Source organism: Marmota marmota, unplaced genomic scaffold, assembly GCF_001458135.2.
Source record: "Marmota marmota marmota unplaced genomic scaffold, marMar, whole genome shotgun sequence".
In the NCBI taxonomy this organism is placed as follows: domain Eukaryota; kingdom Metazoa; phylum Chordata; class Mammalia; order Rodentia; family Sciuridae; genus Marmota; species Marmota marmota.
In genome coordinates, this window is record NW_026000130.1 from 9,856,223 (window position 1) to 9,870,091 (window position 13,869).

At 43.6% G+C, this 13,869-nt stretch overlaps 1 protein-coding gene across 2 annotated transcripts in view; it reads left to right on the top strand.

The window, feature by feature from the left end:
* The window catches only part of Dgcr8 (DGCR8 microprocessor complex subunit), a 36,902-nt gene that overhangs the window by 2,021 nt on the left and 21,012 nt on the right, over positions 1 to 13,869 (top strand). For both annotated transcript variants that reach the window (XR_007341277.1, XM_015500441.2), the window contains exons 2-8: positions 3,235 to 4,234; positions 4,689 to 4,848; positions 9,621 to 9,763; positions 9,922 to 10,204; positions 11,505 to 11,702; positions 11,963 to 12,064; positions 12,809 to 12,907. Coding sequence is in view for 1 of the 2 variants with exons in the window: in XM_015500441.2 (XP_015355927.1) it covers positions 3,515 to 4,234; positions 4,689 to 4,848; positions 9,621 to 9,763; positions 9,922 to 10,204; positions 11,505 to 11,702; positions 11,963 to 12,064; positions 12,809 to 12,907 (1,705 nt within the window). In the remaining variant the exon portion in view is untranslated. The remainder of the gene's footprint in view (positions 1 to 3,234; positions 4,235 to 4,688; positions 4,849 to 9,620; positions 9,764 to 9,921; positions 10,205 to 11,504; positions 11,703 to 11,962; positions 12,065 to 12,808; positions 12,908 to 13,869) is intronic.

Sequence of the window (13,869 nt, forward strand, 5' to 3'; positions counted from 1 at the left end):
TACAGGCGTGGTGCTACCATGCCAGGCAAATGATCCTCCTCTAAAGGAGGAGGATCTTTTCTAAAGTCACCTTGATTCCTCTTTCTTATGCCTTCATATGTCCCAGAGGAGGCCTTCTGTGTCCAACAATGTGCCATTTCTCAGCACTTCAACTAAATGTCTTATTCAAATTTCCTAGTGGGTATCTTAATTCTTCTCTTTGTTCCCCACTGCCACCTACCTATAGTTTTTCTGGATACAGAGTGATTCTTTAAAACTGTAAGATAGTATAAACGTGAGACAGTACAAACTCAAACCAGATTGATTGGATGGCAGAGCAGCTGCACCATTTCCTAGCTGTGTGACCTTGAGTGAATTGTGTGTGTGTAACCTTTCTCTTTCAGTGCTATGTGAGTTGTAGTGCATGAAGTGTTTAGAGCAGAGCCCGACTGAGGGCTGAATGCCACTGCTTATCTTGGATTATGTGATATCATTGTTTGGACCCTCCTATCCAGTGGCCCATATCTCAATATAAAAGCCATAGTCTTCCTGACCTGGCCTACTCTCACTCCCCATCAGTGCACTGCCCTAATTTGACCATACCACACCTGGTCCTTTGCTTTTCCTCCAGGTGTCACCTGGAATGTCCCCTCCTTCCACCTCTGTTACCCCCTTAGCTTCCTTTCCCCTACTGTCAGGTGGATACTGGCTGTGAGGCTTCCTCTGATCACCCTTTTGGAAGCTGCCTCCAGTTCCCCAACACTTTTACTTTGTTTTAGCTTGTATACTTCTTAGCATGTGATGGGGTAGATGATTTTTTTAGTTGTTACTTGTCTTTCCTGATAAAATGTGAGCTCTGTGGGATGGGTTTTTGTCTGTCTTGTCTTCATAGCATCTAGAATGGCATGTGTACTGTATGGAAGACATTCAGCAAATACTTGTTGAGTGAATAGAGAAAATTTATAGAAGGAGAGTAAGGAGCTTACCATGACTGCCCATTGCTGATCTCTGGGGCTGGGCAGCTTTCTTGTTCCTCCAGAGAGCACTTTCTTTCTTGCCAGGGTTCCCATATTTTATGCTGTGTGCTTCTTCAAGGTCCCTTTCACTACCTATTATGACCTTTGTTTTGTGCTTCTATGCTGGCAGTCTTCCCCATCCTGTACCACCATTTATCTCCAACCCCCACCTCCCTTGATCTTCTTGCCTTTAGCTTTTTTTTTTTTTTTTTTTGCCCACAAATCATGAATTGCCTCTCTAGATTCCCTGCACAGTTGCCAGGTTCTGTGAGGTCCAGTCCTACCTTGTCATAATTCAGGGTCTGTAGCACTGAGCATGTTGACCTGTCCTCTACAGTGGTCTTTCTTGGTTGCCAGGAGACTGACCTTCTTGATATTCCTTGTGCCCATCTGGATGTAGGCTCCTTAGCAATTGCTGCTCTTCTCAGTCTATCTTTATCTTTGTGCCATACCTCTTGAATTCTAAGCAGTTTGATGGACACAACTTTGGGGAGGTATTGTGTTAAATTCCCATTGAATTCAGAAGTGTTAGGAAATCCTAGGATCTAGGAAATAAAATGACAGTGTTGTGGTCATTGCTCTTACAACTGTGTCCAGGCTCTGGGGACTTTGTCTCTTTTTGTGGTAGCATCTTCCTCGGTAGATGGTTAGTGAATATTTAGTTGAATTTAACCTAAATAAGACTCTTTGTGTTGTGTCCCTTTCAAAGTATAACTACCACACTCTATCCCTTCTTAATTGGATGATTTCTGTTGTCTCCTGTTCTTTCTGGAGTCTTTGGAATATGAGTTATGTTGCATGCAACTGATTGAGCTGTCACCCATGGATGTGGCCATGTTTGTATATCTATACTGGTGTGCATGGCATGTGCATGCATGTATGTTTCTGTGCATGCAAGGTGTAGGAATGTTAATGCATTTGAGTGTGTGTGTGTTTGCATGTGCTTCTGCTGATGGGCCTCTCTTCCTGTGGCCCTTGGTGTTTCTGCTTCCCCGTGCTCCACCACTGTCTTCTCTACCTCCTGTCATCCTTTTTTATGGTGCTTCCTCTGTGGTGAAGCTTCCTAGAGTTACACTACAGTTACAGTCTTCCTTCTCTGGTACTTCCCCGCCTGTGGTTTTGGCACTTACCTCCTTGCTAATGTGATCTGGCTTATCAGAGCTATTTGGGCCAGTCAGGACTCCAGAGCTGTGGCCTCAGCACCTGTCAGACAGGTCTGCCTGGAGCTTTCCTTCATCCTCTTCTCCAGATTCCTTCCTAGATGCTGGAATGGAAAGGAGAAGCCTTCGTTGTCTTCAGCTCCCTCTTGTTATCTATCCCCATTGGGTCACGTACCGTCAGTTCTGACACTGTTCTTGATGTATCTAGATCCTCTTTTGTGCTTTTGTCCTCTGGCCTGGAGGGCTGTCCTGGGCACAGCTGTTTATAATTAGCACAGCTGTGAATCTTTTTTCTGACTAGAGTCACTTCACCATTGGTGGCTCATTATTGCCCCCAGGATGGAGCCAGGCTTCAGATGGCACCCAAGACTCTTTGTACCTTGGCTCCAGCTGTCTCCTACAACTCCCCAAAAATCCTAGCAGGCTCCCTTCCCAACAGCCACTCGCCCCTTTCCTCTACTGGGAACAGAACTATGCCGCCACCTCTGGTGACCTCAGCACGCTGCATCACTATCCTGTCCACGTGCCACGTTGTGGGCCCAGGAGAGGGGGTCCCTGGGTAGCAGAGCACCTGACCATACCTCTGAGGCCCTTAGTGCTGCAGAGTTGAACTGAGGGTCTCATGCTCACCCTTTGACTGACCCGGCCCTTGCAGGTGAGTGGATTGATGTCGCTCTGATGGCCTGAGGGAGGCCACACACTTTATGTGTGTTCCAGAAAGGGCGGCCTCCCACCGCATGCTTGATTATCTACCTAAATAGGATGAGTTAGTGGAACACTATGGTGAAGTTTACTGTAGTTTTTAAAATCCTTTTTGAGCCTTATTAAATTATTTTTGTTCTTCTAAAGGAGGAATTAAAGTGGACAATAAAAATATTTAATTATAATTTAAGAAATTATAATTTAGGTGCTGAAGGAAAATAGTGAAGTTAGTATGTTCTGATGTCTAAGAGGTTCTTATAGGCAGTATTATTTTAAGTACTTTACTATGCTGTTAATAGCGCTTGATTCTTAACTTGGTACCAGGGAAGTGAAAGGTTTCTGTCATTTCGTGACGGTATTTTTAAATTTCTTTGCAGGTGGAAGAAGAAAGGTGCCACTTTGGCATGAAGACAGACTCACTTAGTCGTCAGTCTTTTAAGCTGAGTGCATTGTGATTTCCAATAATTGAGGCAGTGGTTCTAAAAGCTGTCTACATTAATGAAAAGAGCAATGTGGCCAGCTTGACTAAGCAGCCAGTGTGCACAGCGCGGGCAGGACGGCACTGGGTCTCGACGGACTTGTGCATGTTAGCTGTATAGATTTGTGTAAGGTGTTTTAAAACTTTGGTCTTTTAAAATAGTCTTAACTGCTTTTAATATGGAGACATATGAGAGTCCCTCTCCTCTCCCGCGTGAGCCCGCAGGAGAAGCTATGATGGAGAACCGAGCTTGCCCTTTCCAAGTGCTGCCCTGTGAACAGTCTCCACCACCTCCCCTGCAAACGTCCAGTGATGCAGAGGTAATGGACGTTGGCTCTGGTGGTGATGGACAGTCCGAACCCCCTGCTGAGGACCCATTCAACTTCTGCGGAGCTTCTCTTCTCTCCAAAGGATCCTTCTCTAAGGGCCGCCTCCTCATAGACCCGAACTGTAGTGGCCACAGCCCACGCACCGCCCGGCACGCACCTGCGGTCCGGAAGTTCTCCCCTGACCTTAAGTTGCTTAAGGATGTAAAGATTAGCGTGAGCTTTACCGAGAGCTGCAGGAGTAAGGACAGGAAGGTGCTGTACACAGGAGTGGAGCGCGACACTCGGACCGAATGTGGTCTGCTCCTTAGTCCTGTCAGTGGAGACATGCATGCTTGTCCCTTTGGCGGGAGTGTTGGTAATGGGGTAGGCGTAGGGGGTGAGAGTGCGGATAAGAAGGATGAGGAGAATGAGCTGGATCAGGAAAAGAGAGTGGAGTATGCAGTGCTCGATGAGTTAGAAGATTTTACTGACAATTTGGAGCTAGATGAAGAAGGAGCAGGCGGGTTCACGGCTAAAGCAATCGTTCAAAGAGACAGAGTGGATGAAGAAGCCTTGAATTTCTCCTACGAGGTATGTTGGCGACCCCTCCTCTGGAGGGCTCTGGCAAAACTCAAAGAGAGGTTTGGGAATAGCTGTATCTTTTGAAATCAGGAAAAAGAAAAACAAAAACAGGAGCCAAACCCATGTGAGGTTTCTCAGCAGCACCTAAGAAAGATATAAGGAGTCCTGGTTTTTAAGTTTCTTATTGAAAAGTTTGGCTGACATCTGCCCATGTATCCTCTTTCCAACCTGATTTGGCAGGTGCTGCTGAAAAGCCTCCTTGGCAAGGGTATTCACCTGGACCAGGCGTGTTGGTTTCACTTGTTTTATCCTGTTTGTTTTTCAGATGATCATGTACTATCAGGGCACACCTCGGCCCCCTTGAGTGCTGTTGCTCTGTGTCTGTCCTAATATTGTTAAGCTTCCCTGTGGTGCAGGAGAACAGGCACTGGGGGCTGTGAGATCTGAACACCTTGTTTTGCAGGATGACTTTGACAATGATGTGGATGCTTTGCTGGAAGAAGGCCTTTGTGCTCCCAAGAAGAGGCGAACGGAGGAAAAATATGGAGGAGACAGTGATCATCCATCTGATGGAGAAACAAGTGTGCAGCCCATGATGACCAAGATTAAAACAGTGCTGAAAAGTAAGTTTGTGGGTCACAAAGTAGTGTTTCCAGGCATTAGAAGTACCATTGTTTCCTTCACAAAAAATGTTTGAAGAGCCCTCTGATACCAGGCATCAATCTGGGTAGAGACATGTGTTTGAATATAGCAGTCATGTCTGATGAAAGGAAAACAGATTAGACACAAGGACTCACCCTTTGCACAACCCAGGTACAGATTCTGTTGTTAAGTGTTTTGGAAATTATAGAGCCTTAGACATTGTGCAGAGGAGGGAGCATCAGTGTGTGCTGGGAGACAAGAAAACTGGCAGCCAAAGGATGTGGAAGCCCAGTGGTGGGTATTCAGCAAGGTGGCAGGCAATGATTATGGTTCAAGCTTTGTGTCAGGTTATGTGGGAAACCACTGAAGGTAGGCCATTGTTACCTAATTTCTATTTAAAAGCATGACTCCTAGGGCCTCAGCATAGCATGTGTACTTTAGGTGGGAAATATGTGGTAGTGTTTTGTATGAGCATGCAGTGGGTCTTGCACTTGGATTTGTGGATCATTAATACGAGAACAGTTGAGAGGTACCCAGAATTGTGCTGTGAGGCTCTGTCATTAAAGTGGGGCAGGTGTGGGATGAGTTGGGATTGGTTTCAGTCTGTACTTGCCTAGAGGCACCTGTGATTGTCCTGGTAGAGATGTTGGGCTCAGAAGAAGGGCTAAAGAGATACATGGGTACTCAGGCACATGGATGAGACCCTGGGTGCAGAAGGTGATGAGTGACTGGGATGGAAAATAAGAGGTAGGTGGCATGTGACTGCCCTCCTTGGATCACTTAGGGGACAAGTCAGCAGATACCTTTTGTTTGGTGGTAGATGAGTAGAAGGAATGTCAGGATAGGTAACTGCAGATGTAATGAATCTGAGGCTGCAGCTTCTAGAGGAGATGTGGGGCAGGGAGTGATGATTTTGGAAGGTTGGCATCGTGTTCTTCCTATAGTTTCAGCAGGCTTACTCTGAGCATATAAACCTAAGTCCATTTTGTGCAACCCATAGTCAGCAGTAGACCTGGTCTGCCTAACTGCCTAGCAAGAGCCATGGCAGGGACCTCAGTCCTTACAGCTGCTGTGAGGTCTTCAGCTATCTGGGCTGGTTATGACTACTCATTGTCATAGATGAGTGGCCAGGAACCTGTGTTATGTATTATTCTTGGCTTGTTTGCTTCTCCAGATTTAGCCCAAAGATAGTATGAGGAAACTCCACCATGACCCAAACCCTGGGAAGAAGAAACCATAGGGTGTACTCTGACCTACAGAGCACTCTTCTGAGCCATGTCTAATAGTGACCTATGTGTTAGGTATAGGCCCTAGGGTCAGGTCCGCCTGGTTGGGAGACTACATTTCCCTGAGAGTCATTGATACTTTTTTCTTTTAAAAAATGTTTGTTTATTTACTTGGTACCAGGGATTGAACCTAGGAGCACTTAACTACTAAGCCACATTCCCAGCCCTTTTTTTTTATTTTTTATTTTTGAGACAGGGTCTTGCTAAGTAGCTTAGGGCTTCCCTAAGTTGTTGAGGCTGGCTTTGAACTTGTGATTCTCCTTCCTCAGCCTCCTGAACTGCTGAGATTACAAGTATGTACCACCATGCCTAGCTGTTATTTTTTTCCATAATATATATATATAGTGTTTAGATTTCATCTGCATTTTTTTCTTCAGTTTCTAAATTTTATTTTGTTTTAAATACCAGCAAAAACATTGCTTTATAGGGAGGTTTGAGGCAAGAGGATCACAAATTCAAGCCCAGCCTGGGCAACTTAGCAAGACTTTGTCTCAAAACTTAAAAAAGGGCTGGGGATGTAGCTTGGTGATAGAGTTTTTTTTTTTTTTTTTAATATAATTTTTTTAGTTGTTATGCGGTGCTGAGGATTGAATCCAGTGCCTCACACATCCTAGGCAAGCACTCCTCCACTGAGCTACACCCTCAGCCCCAGTGGTAGAGTTCTTGCCTAGTATGTGAGGCTCTGAGGAGCCCTAGCATTCACACATTAAAAAAAAAAAAAAAATTCTGAAACATTTTTTCTTTATTTATTTTTTAGTTGTAGATGAACACAATACCTTTTCATTTATTTTTATGTGGTGCTGAGGATCGAACCCAGTACCTCACAAATGCTAGGCAAATGCTCTACCACTGAGACACAACCGTAGCCCAAAACTTTTTTCTTATGGCCTATAAAGCAAAGAAGGGGTTGGGAGTAGTGTCTTAAAACCAATATAGAGCTGGTTGTAGTAGCACACGTCTGTCATCCCAGTGGCTTGGGAGGATTGCAAGTTCAAAGTCAGCTTCAGCAGCTAAATGAGGCTCTAAACAACTTAGAATTGTCTCAAAATAAAATAAGGATGTGAGGGTGATCTGGCTGCAACATCTGTTACCCCATTGATTGCCAGGGTTGATTTGACTGATCTGGCTGGTTAGGTGGGTGCTCCCTTCCTCCCTCACCACTCTATGTGCATCTCTCCTGAAGCTGCACGCTTAGTTGTAGGGGATGACCTTCCCTGATAGAGGAGGAATGTTCTTGTCAAGGGTATACAAGTAGCTGTGCTTTCATGCTGGAACCTCCAAACAAGCTCTCAAAATAAAAAATAATAAGGGCTGAGGAAGTGGCCCTGGGTTCAATTTCTGCTACCAAAAACAAAACGAATAAAAAAAACCCCACCAATATAAAATTTTTTAAATAATTTTTTATTTATATGACAGCAGAATGCATTATAATTCTTATTACACAAATAGAGCACAATTTTACATATCTCTGGTTGTATACAAAGTATAGTCACACCAATTTGTATCTTTATACATGTACTTTGGATAATAATGTCCATCACATTCCACCATCATTTCTAACCCCATATTTGCTCCCTTCCCTCCTACCCCTCTGCCTTATCTAGAGTTCCTCTATTCCTCCCACGCTCCCTCTCCCTACCCCACTATGAATCAGCCTCTTATATCAGAGAAAACATTTGGCATTTGTTTTTTTGGCATTGGCTACTTTCACTTTGCATTATTTTCTCTAACTCCATTTACCTGCAGATGCCATGATTTTATTCTCTTTTATTGCTGAGTAATATTCCATTGTGTATATATATGCCACATTTTTATTTTTTTATCCATTCGTCTATTGAAGGGCATCTAGGTTGGTTCCACAGTTTAGCTATTGTGAATAGTGCTGCTATAAACATTGATTTGGTTGTGTCCCTATAGTATGCTATTTTTAAGTCCTTTGGGTATAGACCGAGGAGAGGGATAGCTGGGTCAAATGGTGGTTTCATTCCCGATTGTCCAGTTGCTTTCCATATTGGCTGCACCAATTTACAGCCCCACCCAGCAGTGTATGAGTGTGCGTTTTTCCCCAAATCCTCTTCAACACTCATTGTTATTTGTATTCATAATGGCTGCCATTCTGACTGGAATGAGATGAAATCTCAAAATGGTTTTGATTTGCATTTCTTTAATTGCTAGTGATGATGAACATTTTTTCATATATTTGTTGATTGATTGTATATCATCTTCTGAGAATTGTCTGTATATCACCTTCTGAGAATTGTCTGTTCAGGTCCTTTGCCCATTTATTGATTGGGTTATTTGTTTTTTTGGTGCTTAGCTTTTTGAGTTTTTTATATACCCTAGAGTTTAGTGCTCTATCTGATGTGTGAGGGGTAAAGATTTGCTCCCAAGATGTAGGCTCTCTGTTCATCTTACAGAATGTTTCTTTTGCTGAGTAGAAACTTTTTAGTTTGAGTCCATCCCATTTATTGATTCTTGATTTTAATTCTTATGCTAAATGAGTCTTATTAAGGAAGTTGGGGCCTAATCCCACATAATGGAGATTAGGGCCTACTTTTTCTTCTATTAGATGCAGGGTCTCTGGTTTTACTCCTAGGTCCTTGATCCATTTTGAGTTGAGTTTTGTACATGGTGAGAGATAGGGGTTTAATTTCATTTTGTTGCATATGGATTTCCAGTTTTCCCAGCACCATTTATTGAAGAAGCTATCTTTTCTCCAATGCAGATTTTTGGCGCCTTTGTCTAATATAAGATAATTGTAATTTTGTGGGTTAGTCTCTGTCCTCTATTCTGTACCATTGGTCTACCAATCTGTTTTGGTGCTAATTCCATGCTGTTTTTGTTACTATTTCTCTGTAGTATACTTAAGGTCTGGTATAGTGATGCCACATGCTTCACTCTTCCTGCTAAGGATTGCTTTAGCTATTCTGGGTCTCTTTATTTTTCCAGATGAATTTCATGATTGCTTTTTCTGTTTCTATGGGGAATGTCATTGAGATTTTGATTGGAATTGCATTAAATCTGTATAGTGTCCAATATAAAATTTATTAATTTAAAGTAGTGTTTTATAATGACATGTCACCTGGTCACTAGGAATACTGGTTGACAGATAATGCCATTTATTAGCAAAGCATACCTGGCCCCTGGGTTGCCTGTGGCCATCGTGGATCAGGCAGGAAAGAAATACAGTGTTCACCAGAAGTGGAGACTAGAGCTGAGGCTAGAACTCCTATCTTGCACAGTCTTATTCCAGGCTCCTCATGCACTGATTCTTCATGTATAAGTTCCTACCTTATACCAAATGCTGTCTTAGAATTAGCAGGGAGCAAGACATAGGAACTTAGATTCTCTGGAAAGACCCAGATATACAAATACACAAACATAGGAAGTTTGATGTGCAGGAGGCTCCATGGTGACAGTACTAAGTGTTTAAAAATAATTGCAATATGTTCTCATCTTTCATGCAGGTCGTGGCCGCCCACCTACAGAGCCGCTGCCCGATGGCTGGATTATGACTTTTCATAACTCTGGAGTCCCCGTGTATCTGCACAGAGAGTCTCGGGTGGTCACCTGGTCCAGGCCCTATTTCTTGGGAACAGGAAGCATACGGGTAGGGGAGGAATCAGTTGTGAATTAAGGGTGTTTGTATGACTGAAATGTGCCTGTCTGTAATGTTTTGTACTGAAGCCAAATGGAGGCTGGTGAAAGGTAACAGGTTTTCAGACTTTGAGTTGTTCTTGTAACCTCTTGCAAATTCGCTGTCCACAGAAACATGACCCTCCTCTGAGTAGCATTCCCTGCCTGCATTATAAGAAAATGAAGGACAATGAGGAACGGGAGCAGAGCAGTGAACTCACCCCCAGTGGGGAGGTGTCCCCTATCAAGCCCCTGAGCCGATCTACAGAACTGGAGTTCTCCCTGGAAGAGCCTGACCCCATGGGCACAGACTCCGGGCCACCAGATGAGAAGGACCCACTAGGGGCTGAGGCAGCCCCTGGGGCCCTGGGGCAGGTGAAGGCCAAAGTTGAGGTGTGCAAAGATGAGTCAGTTGGTAAGTTTTCCTAGGGCATTTTCTTCCTTCCTTTCCACTTAGAATCCATCTGCAGGGGTGCTTCTACATCCCACCCCTACCCAGAGATCTTATTTCTCCCACTGAAAGCCATCGTTTCTTGTTCCTAGTTGCATCAATGTGTGTGTCTGCTCCGACATGACTGGAAAGGCCTGTGTCCCTGCTTTTGAGAGAACCTGCCTGAGTGTGGCATTGACAAGTTCCTGTGCTCAGGCTTTTCAGAATCTATATGGTTGAGGCTGCCATACAGGATGAGCAGCCCTTTTCTCCTGGTTACTTATATGATCTTTCCTGAACTCTTAGTTTTTTGGTAGAATGTGCTCTTGTGGTGGTGTTTGAATTTATCCTTATGATCTCAGAATGGACCTTCATTCCATACTCTTCAATCCATATGTTTCTTAAATTTTGCAGTTGCTTTTTAGATACTTTTTGGTGTTTTCTAGTCTTTCCTCCACATCTTTTAGTTTAGTTCTGTCCCCTCAAGTAATAGACCTCTCTTTAGGGTGGCACATCTCTTTCAGCCTTCCTGCTGAATCACTTCAAAGAGGACTTTGTTTTCAGCTTCTCCGTGTATTGCTGTACTGCCTATGCTATAACTCAGTTGAGTGTAAGGTGCCCTGGAAGAGGTGTGGGGAGGAGAAAACTGTTGCTGAGGTGGGGGAAAGTAGACTGGGAAGAGGTCAAGTACAAAGGTCCAAAGGAAGGGAGCTGTCTGGATGTGTTAGTGAATGCAGAAGTGGGAGGATGGAAGGGAAGAGAGTGACAAGGTCAGAGTGGTACTGGGAAGCTGCTATTTGGAAGTCAGATACTTTTCTTTTTCTTTCTTTTCTTTTTTTGAGGTGCTAGCAATCAAAAAGGGCCTTGTACATGCTAGACCGTGTATAAGGTGTACATGCTTGTATACCAACTGAGTTATATCCCAGCCTTAGGTACTTATTTTGATAAAGGGAGAGAGAGATCTGAAGATTATGTCATTTTGTTTTTTCTTTCTTTTAAGCTTTTTTTTTCTCCTCATTTTTCACATTCTTGTTTTTGCTGCAAATAAGATAAAAGGATATCCCAGGAATCTAACCACATGGAACCTGCCAGAATAATTTGAATTGGTAGAGGGAAGAGGCTTGATTTCTCACTTTCTTTACACTTTGAAAGGGGCAGGGAAAGGGAAATGGGTATCATGTGGTCCAGGCTTATTTGACGAGTAGCCTTTCACTATCTTGTGTACAAAGGGAACATGACTCCTGCTTTCAAAGTTTAGTTGGATTCTCTGGTAAATCTTGCACAGATCTGGAGGAATTTCGAAACTACCTGGAGAAGCGTTTTGACTTTGAGCAAGTTACTGTGAAAAAATTTAGGACCTGGGCTGAGCGACGACAGTTCAACCGTGAGATGAAGCGGAAGCAAGCTGAGTCTGAGAGGCCAATCCTACCTGCCAATCAGAAACTCATCACTTTATCCGTGCAGGATGCACCTACAAAGAAAGGTGAATTGGGCTTATAAATGTCAACATCAGCACACATAGTATGTTTGTTTGTTTTAATTCCATTTGTTTAGTGTGTGTACTTTGTGAGTGAATTGCACTTAATTTAGAGCTTATGTTTATCCTATGAATGCAGAGGTCTGCCACATTCACAGTGGTGGGCCCCTAATGAATGATTCAGTAATACAGATGGTGCCAGCTCCCTGAGTACTAGCTTGTGGTATCTCCTCACGCTGTTGCTGAGATGGTCCTTCTTGTCACAGAGTTTGTTATTAACCCCAACGGGAAATCCGAGGTCTGCATCCTTCACGAGTACATGCAGCGTGTCCTCAAAGTTCGCCCTGTTTATAATTTCTTTGAATGTGGTAAGTTTGACTTTCTCCATTTAATTCCTATAGAATCATTTAAAGAATAAATGTCAACATCACTTTGGTATGGGCTAGGGAGGTGGCAGCTGAGTATTTGGAATGGAAGTACAAAGGAAAGTCAAGAAGTGTATTGCAGATAGGTACTTTGTTTTCACAGAGATGAGGGTGAATGACTCTGTTTCCTTTCTCTAGTTCTTCCCATTTGCCTTGCTGTCTCTTGACTTTGTATTGTCTCAGAGCCTTGTGAGGAAGGCTTCTCTACTGTGCCTTGGGTCCTTTCCTGGTTCCTGATACCCCTAGTGGATGAATAGACCTTAGGCTGCCACATCCCACCAGCTATCTTGCATGATATCTTCCTCACATTTTTATGTAAATTAGCATGTCTTTGGAAGTCAAAGCCTGGTTGTTTCTCTGGTTCACTGCATCCTGTGATTCCCCACTCCTAACAGTCCTGTGTCCCATCTTTCAGAGGCTTTATCCGTATTCCAGGAGGCTCTGCCTCTAGCTCCTGCTTCCCCTGTGACTCAGTCTCTCATGGTTCTCCATTTCTGTCAATTTTCCCATTTGTGCTGTCTGTTCCTGACCATCCTCATTCCTGTCTTTACACTTTAGGGATTCTGTGGTCTTTGCAGATGAGGGACTTGCTCTCTGCAGAGATGGCTGTCAATGTGGGCAGATTGTGTGTGTACATACTTTATGTCTTGGCAAGTGTGTTTTAAAACAAGTAATTTTAACTTTAAGAGAACCCAAGTGAACCTTTTGGTGCCTCGGTGACCATTGATGGTGTGACTTATGGATCTGGAACTGCAAGCAGCAAAAAACTTGCGAAGAATAAAGCTGGTAATGTGTTTACTTCAGTGTCCTGGAGACATATGATGCCTGCTGGGTTTGCCTTCACCTTGTTAAGGGAGGGGTGTTAAGGGAGGGGCTGAGCAGTGGCAACAGGTGTGGGTATGTGGGTGGGGCACATTGACATTATTTATGTAATCATCTACTTGATTTTTAATATTATATGTTCATTGGAGTAGACTCAAATAGGGTAAAGTATGAAACTTGAAAGTAGAACAGAAACTCCCTCTCTGCTAAATGACAGGTGGGCCAGTGTCTTCTGTGCTTGCCCTGGCCATGCACTGGTTAGAGCATACTTTAGAGCCAACTGGGCAATGCTGGGTGCATATTGTAGAACAAGTTTGTTTTGAAACTGAGCAAGATATGGGCATGTCAGTAAAGAGAAGAGGCGGATCAGCATGCTGCCACTATTCTCAAGTGTTTTTTACATTTTTGGGCCTATTTCCCGAGTTTTTTAGACACTACAGTAGGGACTAAGTGCTCATTACACACAGCTTATCTTATCTCTTGGAAAACTGGTGTTTACTAGTTGAAATCCATTGCTGTTTTGTACCATGTCCTTCCTATTCACTTCTATTACTGGCCCTCATAGTAGTTGGCATTCTTTTACTAAAGCCATTTTGCCTAATATTGTTTTATTTGGCCTCCTCTATGGAAGGTACACATAGCAGAATAATGTTGGTTGTCCTTCCCAGCCCTTAAATTCACAGGTGTATTCTTGAGGTTTCTCCCATTGTTATGTTGTCTCCCAGAGCAGGTCTGCCCTGTACAGAGCAGGAAGTGTGTACAGTTTCACTGGATTTCGGGGCAGTGAAAATCTTTTCTGCTTCTAGAACTCAAGAGTGTCCCTCTGTGTTGCTTTTTGGTGGTGGTGAATGCTGAGAACAATGGGAAACCTTTCTGCATTGTGTTTACTGTCTGTTATTTCCTCTGCATGGCTGATCCAAGGCTTA